This window comes from Typopeltis vanoorti, chromosome 7, assembly GCF_054136105.1.
Source record: "Typopeltis vanoorti isolate ZY-2024b chromosome 7, IOZ_Tvanoo_1.0, whole genome shotgun sequence".
Lineage (NCBI taxonomy): Eukaryota > Metazoa > Arthropoda > Arachnida > Uropygi > Thelyphonidae > Typopeltis > Typopeltis vanoorti.
Window position 1 is genome coordinate 117,815,475 of NC_143555.1, and position 15,407 is coordinate 117,830,881.

The 15,407-nt window shown below is 38.9% G+C and overlaps 1 protein-coding gene across 3 annotated transcripts in view; it reads right to left on the reverse strand.

The window, feature by feature from the left end:
- Positions 1-15,407, reverse strand: part of LOC150104992 (uncharacterized) — a 768,027-nt gene that overhangs the window by 384,420 nt on the left and 368,200 nt on the right. For all 3 annotated transcript variants that reach the window (XM_090395452.1, XM_090395451.1, XM_090395453.1), the window contains exon 21: positions 5,365-5,513. In XM_090395452.1, the coding sequence (XP_090251578.1) occupies positions 5,365-5,513 (149 nt within the window). The remainder of the gene's footprint in view (positions 1-5,364; positions 5,514-15,407) is intronic.

Consider the following 15,407-nt stretch of genomic DNA (forward strand, 5'->3'; position numbering starts at 1 on the left):
CTATTGAATAACATGGATAAGAAGTGCAATTCGGTCTCACTCTTTATCCACCTCGGCCAGTATAGGTGTTAATTTTTTTTCATTAGGTTACAGCCAAAAACAAAATGGTGTTGTTGGTAAAAGGTTATTATGTTGGACAGCACAAAACTCAGATGTGGTGAATAGGATAGATTTTTTGAAGATCGTTCATTGCTGTGAATGATGCTGTGTATTATTATTATGTGACACTTCCAAGGAATCCAAGGACTCATTGTGAAAGGGACACCACTCCACTACACAACTCACCTTCTCCCCTGCTTAATCCTCCAACTGCACAAGAACACTACTACCATCAACATAAAGAGCCATCTACTGTAAACCACTACCAATAGGATAAAGATACACAGTAATATACTTAGATTTTGCAAAGGCTTTTGATAGACTACCGCACGATAAGTTGATAGTCAAACTGGGGTGGATGGGGTTGGATATTAGATTGGTGCAGTGGATTGGAGACTGGCTATCTGATAGGTATTGACAAGTTGTGTATGCGCAGGGGGGGGGAGCGATATCCTGGAAAAGGAAAATTACTAGTGGTGTGCCTCAGGGGTTCTGTTTTAGGGCCATTGCTGTTTAACTTGTATATTAATGATATTGGTGGAGATTTGGATGGAGATATTCAGTTGTTTGAAGATGATGCAAAGTTTGGATGAACCATAAAGTAGTGAAGATGTTGTGGCCTTACAAGAAGACTTGAATAAATTGAGTGATTGCGCATGGGAATGGGGATGCGAGTTCAATGTTGCAAAATGTAAGGTTTTAAAATTTGGAAAACAAAAATGGGATGCAGAATTTATGCTTGGTGAGGATATATTGTCGAAGGTGGAGGAAATAAGACATCTGGGGGGGGAGTGATAGTGGATAAGGATCTGAAATTTAGGGGACACATAGCCAAAATTGTGAAAACAACACAAAGGCTTCTGGGAATGATGCAGAGGACACAGACTTGTAGAAGTAGGGAGATTCTTGTTCCATTGTATAAGGCTTTGATCAGGCCACACATGGACTATTGTGCCCAGATTTGGTCACCTGGTTTTCAGAAGTATGAAGAGATGTTGGAAAGGCTCCAGGGGGACTGACTAAGTTTCTAACCTCTAGAATGTCCAGTATGAGGAAAGATTGAAAAGATGCAACTTGCAGAGTCTGGTGGACAGGAAGGGGGGGGGGGTTGGAGATGTGTACGGGATTGTTATAGGATCAATGCTGGAGAGGTTCTACAGAAAGTAGTGGAAGATCAGGGGAGAACCAGAGGTCATCCCTTGAAACTTTATAAAGAGGGTGTGAGTAGGGGAGTGAGAAGCAGGATTTTTTCATGCAGAGTTGTGAATGATTGGAATGCCTTGCCTGAGTGTGTTGTGTCTGCAGAGAATTTGAATGTGTTTAAAACACAGTATGATGAGCTGTGTGTTTGATAAAAGGACCTCCTAGATGAATCTTTGACTCCATGGGGTCTTGGGTAATAATAATAATAATAATAGTATTTTTTGTCTATAAATTATTATGATTATTATTATCATTGCATGTGTTCTCATGACCAATTTGCCTGTATGTATGTATGAATGAAGGAATGTGAAAACGTATATGTGGAGAGGATAAACAAGAGAGTGTGTGAGTCTCCAGGAAGTGTTGTGTTTTGATGGGTTATGAGGCATCATATAATGAGAGTATGAAGCATGGAATAAACATTAGATATAGGACAGAAAGGAGTGAAAAGCAGCATCAACCAAAAATGTGAGTGGGAGAATATGAAAGAGAGCATGACTGTTGATCTGAAAGTGTGTCAATTGTCAGAATGTAAGACAGCAAGTGTGGAGAAGATGTGGTGATGAAATGCACAATGAGAACTTAATTGATCAAGATAATAAATAAGATGAGGCATATGCAGAAAGAAATTAGAATATTTATATATGTGAATGGAAAGGTGCAGAAGAATTGCATGAAATATGGCTGCAAAAAAAAGAGGTAATGAATGACTGAAGAGCAGTGTTGTATGGAGATTGCATTAATAAAGTTGTGGTGAATAAGATAGTGCATGAGGTTCATTTCTGGGAGGAAAAATTAGCAAGGTTATTAATGATATGATTTGAATAAGAGGAGTAAACAAGTGATGTTAGCAGTGGCTGTGGTTGTTATGGAAACAAAAATTATATGATCTCGTTAGACAGAATAAGAATGTAAGGAATGTGAGGAGAATGCAAGGATCTTAAATATTATTGATGAAAGGAAAAGACAGTAGTTTGAAAGGAGTGAGTGTTGCACAAATATGAAAATGATGACTTAATAGGGTCAGCAAAAATCGTGAATATATGTTAGTATAGCTGTGTAAGGAGAAAGGGATGCAGTTTGTGAAGAATGCAAAATAATGTATGGGATGAATTTGAAGGATGGGAGGAATTGTGTAAAAACAGGATTTTGAAGTATGCTTAAATGACTTGCATGTGAATCATATGGTGACTCTATTTCTGGAATGCAGTGTAATTTGCTAGACTACTTGATTGAGGGGTTAGCATCATATGCTGTCTAACAAAAGGCTAGGGAGAAGGGGGGGTCAAATACCACCATGAGCACAGATGCTTAGGATATCTATCCATTGCATCTCCCACTATCTGGAAGCCTGAAGTGGTTCAAAAATTTTTCAAGTTAAGTTTCTAAAGTTACAAAATTTAACCCCTGAGTTCACTAACTGTACTAAGACTGAAATGGGGAGGGGGGTGGGGTGGGGATAGTAGAGTCTGTGGAGATTTCATGAGTACAACTGGTTATAGACTCTCAAATGAAAAGTGGTTGTGAATGTGAAGGAGATGACAGAATGTGAATGAAAAATGGACAGAGAAATGGGGGAGGGGGTCAAAGAGAGACAGCATAAGAGGAGTGGATGCAGGAAGCAGCAGTGAGTAAACATATGGGACATAGGAATGGCTTAGAAAGCAAGAGAAACTAATTGGATTTCAGAAAAAAAATATGGTGTACTATAGCAGCATTTCCCAAATTTTTTCCTATGACAGAACACTTCACAAATCCTGAAATTTTAACGGAACACCTTGGTTAGAGTCGAGTATCATTGGTCTCATATTCAATGTAAAGCTAAGTGCACACTATTGACGAAGCAGGCTGTATCGCATCACAAAAATGTGACAGTGCACACTACAGGCATGCCGGGCTGCAGAGTATTGCATTAACCTTGCTTGTGATGGCATGTTTCCTAGAATAGATACCTCCATACTTCATTCTCACTCGGAGGTGTTGACAACTGCAGGCTGCTGAGTCAAGGCCAGCACATGCTGGCCTTAATAGCACAATCTGCATGCAAAGTGAGGAGCGTCTGATTATCAAACATGTTTGAACTTGTTGCAGCATTTAAAACCATTCCAGGCTCATATTAATTTGGACAATTTTTCACAGAACACTTATTCACTTTCTGGAGAATACAGTTTAAGAAGCCCTGTACTATAGAATAACAGCCTTTCACAGGTGAGATTCACATTAAAAAAGAAAGAAAGAAAAAGTAACAGGTTAATAGGTGATGTGTAGAAATAGCTGAGAGGAATAGCTGAGACTGAAGAAGTGGTTGCAAATGAAGGGGACATTAGTCTCAAAGATTGGAAAGAAAGAATGAGAATGCAAGATGGATAGGGAAATGGGGAATTGAAGAGAGAGAGAGAGAGAGAGAGAGAATTTTAAGAAGAGGAGATACCATAGGGAAGTGAGGAAGTAACAGTTAAGAGACTACGTAAGTAGGATTGGTTATAGATACAAAAATAACTTGTTGTATGTATTTATTAATGCAGGAGTATCAGAAATAAGACAAAATTTTTGTACTGATTGAGTTTATTTTCCCCACAACTATTCAGATAAGTGAAACATTATTTGAGATATACATCTACTTGCAGATGATGCAGAACAGGGAGAACTACAAGGAATAGGATGTGGCTTTAGAAGAATCAGAAGTGAGCGAGTGGGTAGGTGAGTGGGTGAGTGAGTGGAGCTACCAGTTCAATGTCAAGAAATTTGGTAAGCAAGGATGGGATTCAGAGTACACATTACAGACAAGGACCAAAAGTTTGGAGGTCACATTTCTAAAATTGTGGGAACATCTCAATCATAATAATGATGAGAAGGAACTTGATGTGCAGAAGCAAAGCATTTATGGTCTTACACAATGGGTCCATTGTATAAGGCCTTATCAGGCCACATATGAACTACCATGTACAGATTTGATTGCCTGGTTTTCAAGAGGATGCAGATAGCATGGAGCAGATCCAAACAAGATTGACTAAGGTGATGTCAAGTTTCTGGAATGTGGAATATGAAGATAAATGAAGGGATTACCACTTGCATTTGTAAGTTTTTATGAATAAGAGGTGCAGAAAGCAGATGCAGATATGATGGAGACAAAAGTTGGTGAGGGTTTGTTACAGATTAATCTGGAGGAGATTTTTAATTGAATGGAGAGAGAGAGACAAGAGTAGAACAAAGCCATCCCTTCAAGCTGCTAAAGTTGATATAAATATTTTTCAATAAATAATAAACATAATATATTATCATTTATAAAATAATAAAATGGCAATGATATATGTTCACCAGATACATATTAAAAATCACTGACACTTGCAGGTAATTTTCACTTGAATACTGAATGACAGTTGAAATTAGCCTTACTATAGGTTTCAACCAAGAATTTTTGTCATTTTGCTAGAGCAACTAAGTTCTATAATGGTGTATTCTATAGCAAAAGCTGATTGACTGCATTCCAGATTTGATCATGTTTTATGTTAAGACCATTAAACTAAATTTCATTTGACAAAGCTTCACATATTTAAAAACTGTCCTTCACTATTCTAATGATTTACTAATATTAGATAAAATAATAATCGATTTTAATAATTAGTGAAGTCATTCATTAATCAGCACACCAAACATTGCCAACAGTTTATTTTCTACAACTTCTTGATCACTACATAGTAACCATTACGATTACTATGTGAGGTCAATTTTGTTACACTAGAACAATTTTGTTCTAGCAATGAACATATACATGCTACCAGTCCTTCATGTTACCAATGAAGGACTGGTAGCATGACTGGTTCTTATATCCAGTTCAGTTATATACACTGCATTCCATGATATTTCTGAAACTGACATTATAGAACAGAATACACATTTCTTTTCAATCTACACATGCATTAAATTTAAAATGAATCTACTGCTAAAGAAAAAAAAAAAGACTTTCCAATTTAAATCTCATCCATTCTTATTGTACAGAAATGAAGGAAAGTAATCTTTAATATATAAATCATGTTATATTTTCTCAACTGGGCATCCTACCTTTTCTTTTAGTTGAGCAATTCTTTCCTGTTCAGAAACTTTAAGATTGCCTGACAAAATACATAACTCATTGTTGATCACTTGAAATGAATTTTGCATTTCTTTATTTTTGCTAGAAACTTGGTACAGACTAGGGGGAGTTTGACCACCTACATATACATAAATAGATAAATAAAAGACAGAAAAAGCAACAGGTAAGAGAAAATTTATCATATGATATTTTATAAAAATATGCTACTTTAAATCCAATGTCTCATTTTTAATGGGATCCTATTGATAAAATGAGGATAAAAATAGAATATATACAGAAAATGAATAGAAAAGATTAATATTAAAGACATAAAAATAAAATTTATGTTGTATGAATATTATGAAATTATTATCAGCTTCATCATCGTGATCATCTAGAAATCTCCATGAACTGCAATTATACTCCTATGTCATAAGATGCCCTTTACATCTTTTAATAACTGCCCCATTCAGACCTGAGACTCAAGAAATATTATTTTCAGCTTTCTTTAATCATTCTTATTATCATGCTTACTCACTTCAGAGGCATCTTGGTCAACCAGGCCAGTTGATCAAGTCTCTAAGATCAATACAGTAAGTCTCATGCAATGCTATGAAAGAGGTGAATTGAGGAGGGCATTCATAGCAAATGAATTGACACGCAGGTTGTGCAGAAGGAATGATGTAGGATTTGTAGGTAGGCCTATGGTCTGAGTGTGACAGAAAGAAGGATTTGTATCATGCTAACAGAATGCATTTAAATGGTTTTAGTATTAGGTGTCTAGAGAAAGCTTTGTTCTCTGAGCATAATGAAGTCCAAATTCAGGAATAACTTAATTTGAATGCATGTGACACCTATGAGACGAGTGAGCATGAGAATGCCAACAAGTTCAGAACCTAGTCTTTCAAGCAAAAATATTGAATAGAGTAGGCAATACAGGAAATAAAGGTGGTGGGGCCTAAAGAGCTGATGTTTCTATATACAAATGCCAGAAGTATCAGGAACAAAACGGAAAAGTTTTTGGGATTAGTTAGTGGTACCTAGCCAAAAGTTAAATGCATAAGTGAGACCTGGAGAATACCAAATGATGTAGTTACAGGGAAGGAATGTGAACGGTTTAATATTTTCAGGAAGGATGGGATGGGGTGAGGAGTACTGCTGATGATAGCAGATAAATTGCAGCAGAAAAGAATAGGAGGGAGGGTAGTTGTTCATTTGAAGTGGTCTGATGTGAGATTGGCTAATAAGACAGAATATATGGTTGATTGCTGGTATAGGCCAATGGGTTTCAGGGATGATCAGGAAGGCATGCATCAGCAAAATTAGTAGCGTGCAGGTTGAGTGATTATTATTATTATGGGGGACTTCAACTTGAGAGGAAGGCAATGAAATTTATACACCTACTAAGAGATAATTACGTGCAGCAGCATGTAATTGGAAAAATTGACTATGTAGTCTTGCCTTGGGATATTATAAATCTTAAGGAATATTCTGTCAAGAAGGGGTATATGTTGAACTACAAGTTAGGTAATTAAGACAAGCTTAGGAGGAAGCTTGAAGCTATGCCATAGCATAAAACCCTGCAAGGGAAGGATGTTAGTAGTGAATGGAAGATATTTAAGGGCATCTGCAGGAAGCAATATTAAATTGTATACCTAAGGTTAAGGAGGGTTAATCAGGCAGGATTTAGATGGATGAGTAATATCATCCAACATGAGCAACAATAGAAGAAAATGCTATGGAGGGTATATAAAGAGAAAGGTGACCAGGGGTCAGAAAGAAAGGTAAGCAAGGCAAACAAACTCAGATTAAGAGAAGAAACTATCTGAGCAGACCAAAGTAAATCCCAAAGAGTTCTTTTTTCATTATGTAGCAAGTAAGAGGAAGAATGAATATAGAAGAATAACCTAAAGGAGTGCTGATTGTCATGAGGTGATAGAAGCAGATGAAATAGTTGAGTTACTGAGTGACCACTTTACAAGGATAAGTGAAGTTAATGCTGTGACATATGTGAAAGAGACGTATGTAGGAACAGACGTGGATGAATTGGAGGTTCTTAGGATATTCAGCATTTCAGTGTAAATACAGCTAAGGGATTAGATGGGATATCAGGTCACATTTCCTGGAATGTGCATGAAAGTGGCAATTCCTCTGACTAGGTGCTTTAATTTAAGTCTCAGCTCTGGTAGAGTTACAAGAGAGAAAAATATTTCCTTGCATAAGGGAGGTTCTAAGATTGCAGTAGCAAATTACAGACCAATCAGTATCTCAGGAATGGTGATAAAAGTATGGAAGAATTCAGGAATAGATGGATAAGAATATGCTACTCTATGAGGGGGGGGCAACACAGCTTTGTGAAGGGGTGGGTCAAGCCTTAGTAATTTGCTAACTTTTTATAGAGTAACAGCTGAGTTGAATAAAGGAAATGGCTAAATGATGATTCTGCTTGACTTTGAAACGCACTTGACAGAATATCACATGGAACTCTATCATGCAAATTAGAACAAATGGGATGGATATGACACTGGTTATGTGGATAAAAGGGGTGGCTGGCAGACAGATATTGAAAAGTGGTATACGAAGGAGTCCAGGTAAAAGCAGGTGACTAGTGGTCTGCCGCAAGGTTCAATGCTAGGACCATTACTGTTTAATTTGTACAAACATGACATAGGAAATAACCTGAAAGGAAATATTCAGTTGTTTGTTGATTATTCAAATTTAGTTAGAATAATAATGAATCAAAATTATATGGAAAGCTTGCAAGATGATTTAAACAGGCTGTCAGTATGGGCAAAAGATAATGGGTAGTCAGTTTAATGTGGAGAAATATAAAGCTATGCATTTTGGGATAAATAGATTATAAGCGGTGTACCACATTGATGGAACTGTACTCCAGGAAATAGATGAAGCTAGGGATTTAAAGGTAGTAGAAGACAGAGAGTTAAAGTTTAGAGGCCATATCGCTAAGGTTGCTAAGATAGCTCATAAGATTACTTGACTATTGATACTAACAAGCAGAGATAAGAAAGCTGTTATTCTTCTTCATAAACCTTGATAGGTCCATGTCTGGATTACTCTGCTCAGGTCTGGTCTCCTGGGTTTCTTGGGGATGAGGAAATGGTATAGAGGATTCAGAGGTGAGTGGTCTGTAGAATATTTCCTATAATAGGATAGATTGAGGATGTGTGCGGACTGTAAAAGTTGGTTAATAGGCAAAAAAGAGGAGATGTGATATAAACATTTAAGTTACTTAAAGGATTTACAGGACTAATGGAGTAGAAATGTTTCAGCACACTTTGCTAGAGGAGGCAGAACAAGCAGTCATCCAGGGAAGTTGAGTAAAAGTGTGGTTAGTAGGGGTGTGAGGACTAGATTTTTTGCTTGGAGTTGTGAATGAATGGAATAGGTAAGCAGAGTCAGTTATTAGCACTTTATGGGTTCAAGGAGAAGCATGATAGACTGTGTTGATAATTTAAACCTCCCATGATGACTCTTTGGACTCCATGGAGGTGTCCATACAGTAATAATAATTATTATTATTATTGTTATTATTATTAACATCAGCCCTCCATATATCATCAACCCTCCACATAACATCAGCCCTCTTTCTCTATCCTTGTCTATGAAAAACTTTTTCTATATTAATATGGTAACAACCCCTTACCAAAAGGCTCTCAAATAAACCATGCCTTGGTCTCATTTAATGTTTCTGCGCTAACCACATTCTCAGGCAATGTATTCCAATCGCTAACTACTCTTCAAGCAAAAAATCTGTTCCTTTTCCCATGCTCTTACTCTCATTATACAGCTTTCTAGGATGGCCTCATTTCTATCCTTGCCTCCCTCTTTTCTATGAAAAATTTCTTTAACATGAATAATAATAATACTAATAATAATAATAATGTTCTTATTATTATTATCATCATCAGACCTCAGTGGAATCAAAAGACTAATCAGAGAAGGTCCCCAATATCACACACAAAATTCACTGAACTGAGCCTTGGTCTTATTCACTGTTTCTGCACTAACCAAATTCTCAAGCAATGCATTCCAGGCATTGGCGACTCTCCATGCACAGAACCTGCTCCTGTTGCTCAAAGAAAGAGGACATTGCTTCCAGCAATGGCCTCTTTTCTATGAAAAACTTTTCTATATTAATATGGTAACAACCCCCTTATCAACTTATCCCTTCTCCTCTTATTCTCAAGGTTCTGCAAATTCCCTTCTCTCAATCTGTCTTCATAACCCCACATTCAGAAACCACCTTAATCAATCATCTCCAGACTCTTTCTGATATACTCTCATTATGAAGAAAAACAGGTGACTAAATCTGTGCAATAATCCATAAATATTCTGATTAAGGCATTAAACAATCAAACCATAACATTTTACTTCTACATGTCAGGGTCCTCCTCATTACTGTCATATTCTGATGTAAAAACTTCAAAATGTGAGCAATGCAACACATAACATAAACTCCACATTCCTACCCATCAGTATCACTTCCAGATTACATCTTTAAAAATTTCCTACAAATATATACTTTGTATTCTATCCTTGTTGATTAAATTTCACAACATTATACTTTGTAATACTGAAATGGGAGCTCTTTAACATGCCCACTCATGTCTATTCAGATCCTCCTTTAAATCCACATCTGCTTGACTCCTCATTGTTCTTCCTAATTTTGCATCATCTGCAATAACCAAATCTTTAGTTAAACCTATTCCAATATCATTAATATACAAATTAAATTAAACAATAATGGACCCAAAACAGACTCTTGTGGGAAATCACTAGTGACTTTCCTCTTTTGGGATATCATTCTCTCATATACATCCTACTGATACTTCTGACAAACAATCAACTTATTGTTCCAATTGAGTTGCTGAGTTTCAAATGTCAATTTGTCAATGGCATTTACAAATTCTAAGTATACTAAGTATATTAAAGAACAGTTGTAAGAGGGTATGTTGTAGTATTTCAAAACTGAGTCAGAAGTGAAGATTGTATGTGGCAAGTGATGAAGAAGTGATGAATGTTAAGAAGTGAGTGAAAAAAGTATGAAATAAGAAATGATAACAGGCAAGTTGTGGGGAAAGAACAGGAGAAAGAGAATGATGTCCAATAATGCTGTACTTTATCAGCTAATCATTTAACATCTGGTATGGAGACCACATGTTTCTACATGAGAATGAGATTTTATTAAACTTAACAATACAACCCAACAAGTTACATAAGTCGTCAGTTTTACATTATCATGGGTCCAAAACACGTATAAATAAACTAGAAAAAAAATATCACACATAAGAGATTTTTCACAAACTTTTTTCAGGTCGCAATCATTCCCCCCACTCTTTTTTTATCCAATCCATTAGGCTGTGCAAATTGCATTCCCTCTATATGTCTCTATAATCAATATTCCAGAGACCAGAAATTTAGTCAATTGTTCTCTGGACTCTTTCCGATATCTCTTCATCCTTTTGAAAGAATGAAGGGATTATTGTACTCAGACAAATTCTGAGCACAATAATCAATATGCCACCTGATCAAAGCATTATACAATGGAACCATTCTTCTTCTTATTACTATTATTATCCTAAGATCACATGGAGTCACACACTCATCTAGAAGGTCCCTTTTATCATAAATACAGCTCATCATACCATGCCTCAAACACATTCAAATTCTCTGCAGACTCTGCAAATTCTCAGGCAATGCATTTCAATCATTCACAACTCTACATGAAGTAGGTTTTTTCTACAAAAAACCTACTTCATACCCTCCTTATACAGCTTCCAAGGATGACATCTTGTTCTCCCCCCAATTTCCCATCATTTTATAAAATATCTCTTCCATGTCCTATAACAACCACTCCTTACCAACATGTACATCTTTACACCCCTCTTCTTCATACCCAACAGACTCTGCAAATTGCATCATCTCAACCTTTTTTTCATATTCAACATTCCTGAAATCAGAAACTATTTTGGTCAATTGCCTCTGGAGCCTCTACAATATCTCTTAATCCTTTTCAAAACCAGATGAACAAATCTGTGCACAGTAGTCTATATGTGGCCTAATCAGAGCAATATACAAGTGAACCCGAATCCCCATACTTCTGCAAGTCAGTATCCTCTTCATCACTGCCATAATTCACTGAGTTGTACTCACAATTTTGGCAATATATCCTCTAAATTTCAAATCCTTATCCACCATCACTTGAAGATTTCTCATTTCCTCCTCCTCCTCCTCCAACAATATATCCCCACTAAGAGTAAATTATAGATCCAATCTTTGCTTTCCAAATTTTAAAAGATTACATTTCACAACACTGAACTTGATTCTCAACCCACCACCCCATGCCCATTCATTCAATCTATTCAAGTCATCTTGTAAGACCACGTCTGCTGTACTCCTCATAGTTCCTCCCAACTAAGCATAATCAGCAGAAACCTCTATATCACCATCTTTCAAATTTTCCACAATATCATTAACATACAGGTTAAATACAAATGGCACTAAAACAGATCCTTGCACCACTAGTGACCTTCCTCTTCTGGGGTATTGCTCTCACATACACAACCTATTATTCCCATTATTACTCAGGCCTCCATGGAGTCAAAAGACTCATCGCAGGAGGTCCTTCCTAAGAAACACAAAGTCTATCAAGATTCATCGAGGGGAGGTCCCCCCCCCCTAAGAAACACAAAGTCCATCAGACCACTCCTTAAACTCATTGACCATTCTCACTCTCACCACTCCATCAGGCAATGCATTCCATGGTTCAACCACCCTCCATGCAAAGAAACCACTCCCCACCCTCTTGCTCGCAGTTTTTGCTTTCGTAACTTCCAGGGATGGCCTCCCGTCATCACTCCCTCCTGCTGTTCAACCAAGCGAAAGAACTCCAGAGTGTCAACCCTGCAAATACCCCTCAACAGTTCAAAAGTCTCAATCACATCACCTCTCCTTCCTCTATCCATCAAACTCTGCAGTCCACATTTCCTCAGCCAATCTTCATAACCACCATTGTAGAGTCCCGAAACCATCTTTGTTATCCGCCTTTGTACCCTTTCCACAGTTAACTTATCCCCTTCAAATCCTGGGGACCAACTCCGAGAACAATAGTTCTCGAATCAAGTGCAGTCTGATCAGGGTCTTATACAACAGAATGATAACTGTTTCATCTCTGCAGGTCAGTGTCCCTCTCACCACTGCAGCAATCCCCTGTGCCACCCTCACCACCTTTGCAATATGTCCCCTAAAGTTCAGGTTTCTATCAATCATCAACCCCAGATCTCTTGTCTCCCCCACTTCCCTCGGCATAACTCCTCCCGTAGAGCATGCAGTGTCCCATTGATGTTTCCCAAACCTCAAGACCTTATATTTTGCTGCATTAAACCGACACCCCCACTCAAATCCTCTTGCAGGGCTGCCGCATCTGCACTATTACAAATAATCCTTCCCAGCTTCGCATCATCAGCAAACAACTGAATATTCCCCACGCAATACACTGACAATGTCATTGATATAAAGACCAAACAATATAGGTCCCAGCACTGAGCCCCGCGGTACCCCACCCACAACTCCCTGCTCTCCGAAACTGCCCCAACACACACAAAACTCTCCGATACCCATCGGACAGCCAATCCTGAATCCAGTTGACCAATCTGACATCCCGACCCATGTGCTGCAACTTAAATATCAGCCCACCATGTGGCACCCTGTCAAATGCCCTTGCCAAGTCCAAGAAAATGGCAGTATATGCCCCTCCCTCATCCAATGCTCCTGCAACTCCATCTCAAAAGGCCAGCACACCGCCAAAACAAGAGCTCCCTTCACAAATCCATGTTGACTCTTCACAAATCTATGTTGACTCTTCACAAATCCAGATAACACCCCCCCCCCATCCGGCCAATGCTGTACACGTTCCCTCACCACTTTCTCCAAGATCTTACTAACTACTAATGACATACAAACTGGCCTACAACTAGACACCTCCAGTCCGCCGCCACACTTATGCAATGGCACTATCTTACCTTCCCTCCACTCCATGGGCACCTTTCCCGCAGCCAGACTTTCAATGAAAAACCAGATCAAATGTACCGTCAGTTCCCCAGCACACCCTCAAAAAACTCGCAGTGAAACACCATCTAGTCCCACAGCTTTACTGATGTTCAGAGTACTCAGTATATGAAACACATTCTCCTCCTGTACCTCCAAACCTCGAACCTACCTAACCCCCCCAGCACTAAAACTGACCCCTCCAGGATGAAATACTCCAATAAAGTGTTCAATGAACAATTCCACCGTGTCCTCCGAATCAGCCACTGTATTCAAACCCTTATCCCACAACATCATTCCCTACAGTCATCTCTCCTCCTACTGGCCACATATCTAAAAAATTCCCTGGTATTTTCCCTGGATCTCAGGGCCAATCTCCTCTCATATTCCAGTTTCGTCTTCCTTACCATACTAGTCACTCTTCTGGCTTGTATCATATACTCACCATGCATCCACCCTCTACCCGTCTCCCCATATCTCTCCCATAGCCTCTTTTTTGCAATTCCTGTTCAACATTGTCCGTCATCCATTCTACTCCAAATTGTGTCCTCTTGTTGACTCATATAAAACCCACCACTGCTGCAAACAAATATTCCTTCACAACCTCCCATGCACCAATGACATCTCCCCCCCCCCAAGCTGACGTCCTAAACAATTATAATCACCTGTCTTATAATTTCACACACGTTCCCACCTCCCAATACCCCCGCATGTCCATTCACGTTCCAAGTCAAAACCATATGGTCACTCTCTTCAACTGGTGGGAGAGATGTCATCTCATGTTAACATACCCCCCCCCGATGCTATAACCAAATCCAAAACTCTTGAACCTCTTGTTCCCTCTATTACATGTTGCCAAAGACACTCTTCCCCCAAGAATTCCAGAAATTCCATTCCCCATTGCCACATACATCTTCCTCTCCCCAATTTATACCACTGTAGTTAAAATTTCCCATAACAATCACCCCTCTTGCACTTGTGAAACCCAACTGTCCAAACATTTCCTGGTCCCCACCCTCTGTGTCCCCGGTCTGCAGCAACAACCCACTAAATATCCTGTCTTGTCCACCTCAATCTCACCCCATATGCTTTCAAAATTATTAGTGCCACTGCCTTCCAAAGTCTCCACTCCCAGAGGACACAGGTTGTTACTTATCATAAGCAGTACTCCACCACCACACCTGCCCTTCCTATCCTGCCGAAAAATGCTGTACCCAGCGACATCTATTCCTGTTATTATATCCTCCCCTGTCAACCACGTCTCAGTGATCCTGATAATTTTTGGCCAGGCTGATGTCATCTGCACCACCAATTCTTCTTCTTCCCCACTCCGGACACTCCTGTCATTAGTATAAAGCACATATAAATGCCGTTGTTTCTATACCCAGCACTATCCCCTCCAGACCCCACCGGGCCCAGTGTCAGCCGATGTCATCCCCCTTCTCCCAAGTACCCATTCTCTCAAGAGGCCACCCCTGCCACCATCCCCCCACCAGGACACACTGACTTGTTCAGAACAGCAATCTCTCCAGATGCCCATGTCCTTCCTCATTCAAATGTAATTGGTCTTTCGCACACAATTCCTCTCCATCCTCACATGCACTCCAAGTATCCACATATTCTAGTCCTCTCTTGTCACACATTCTAGCTATTATGTCATTCAATATTACTGCTCTTCTGCTCAGCTCATCATTATTATACCTAGGCCACACACACACACACACGCACTATCTTTCATCTCTGTGTCTTCTTTTGTACACACCTCAAGCAAGAATCTCATATCTCTCACTGCCCTATTTACACCACCACTCAAGTCATTTGTTCCCGCCATCACAGTCATCTCATCCACCCTTTCACCTCTCTTAATTGCCAAAGTCACACTTTCTATCGTTCCTTCTGGCAAACACTCCTCACGCATGCTATCTTGAACACCATGGATCATTGAGTCCCCATACATTATACCTCT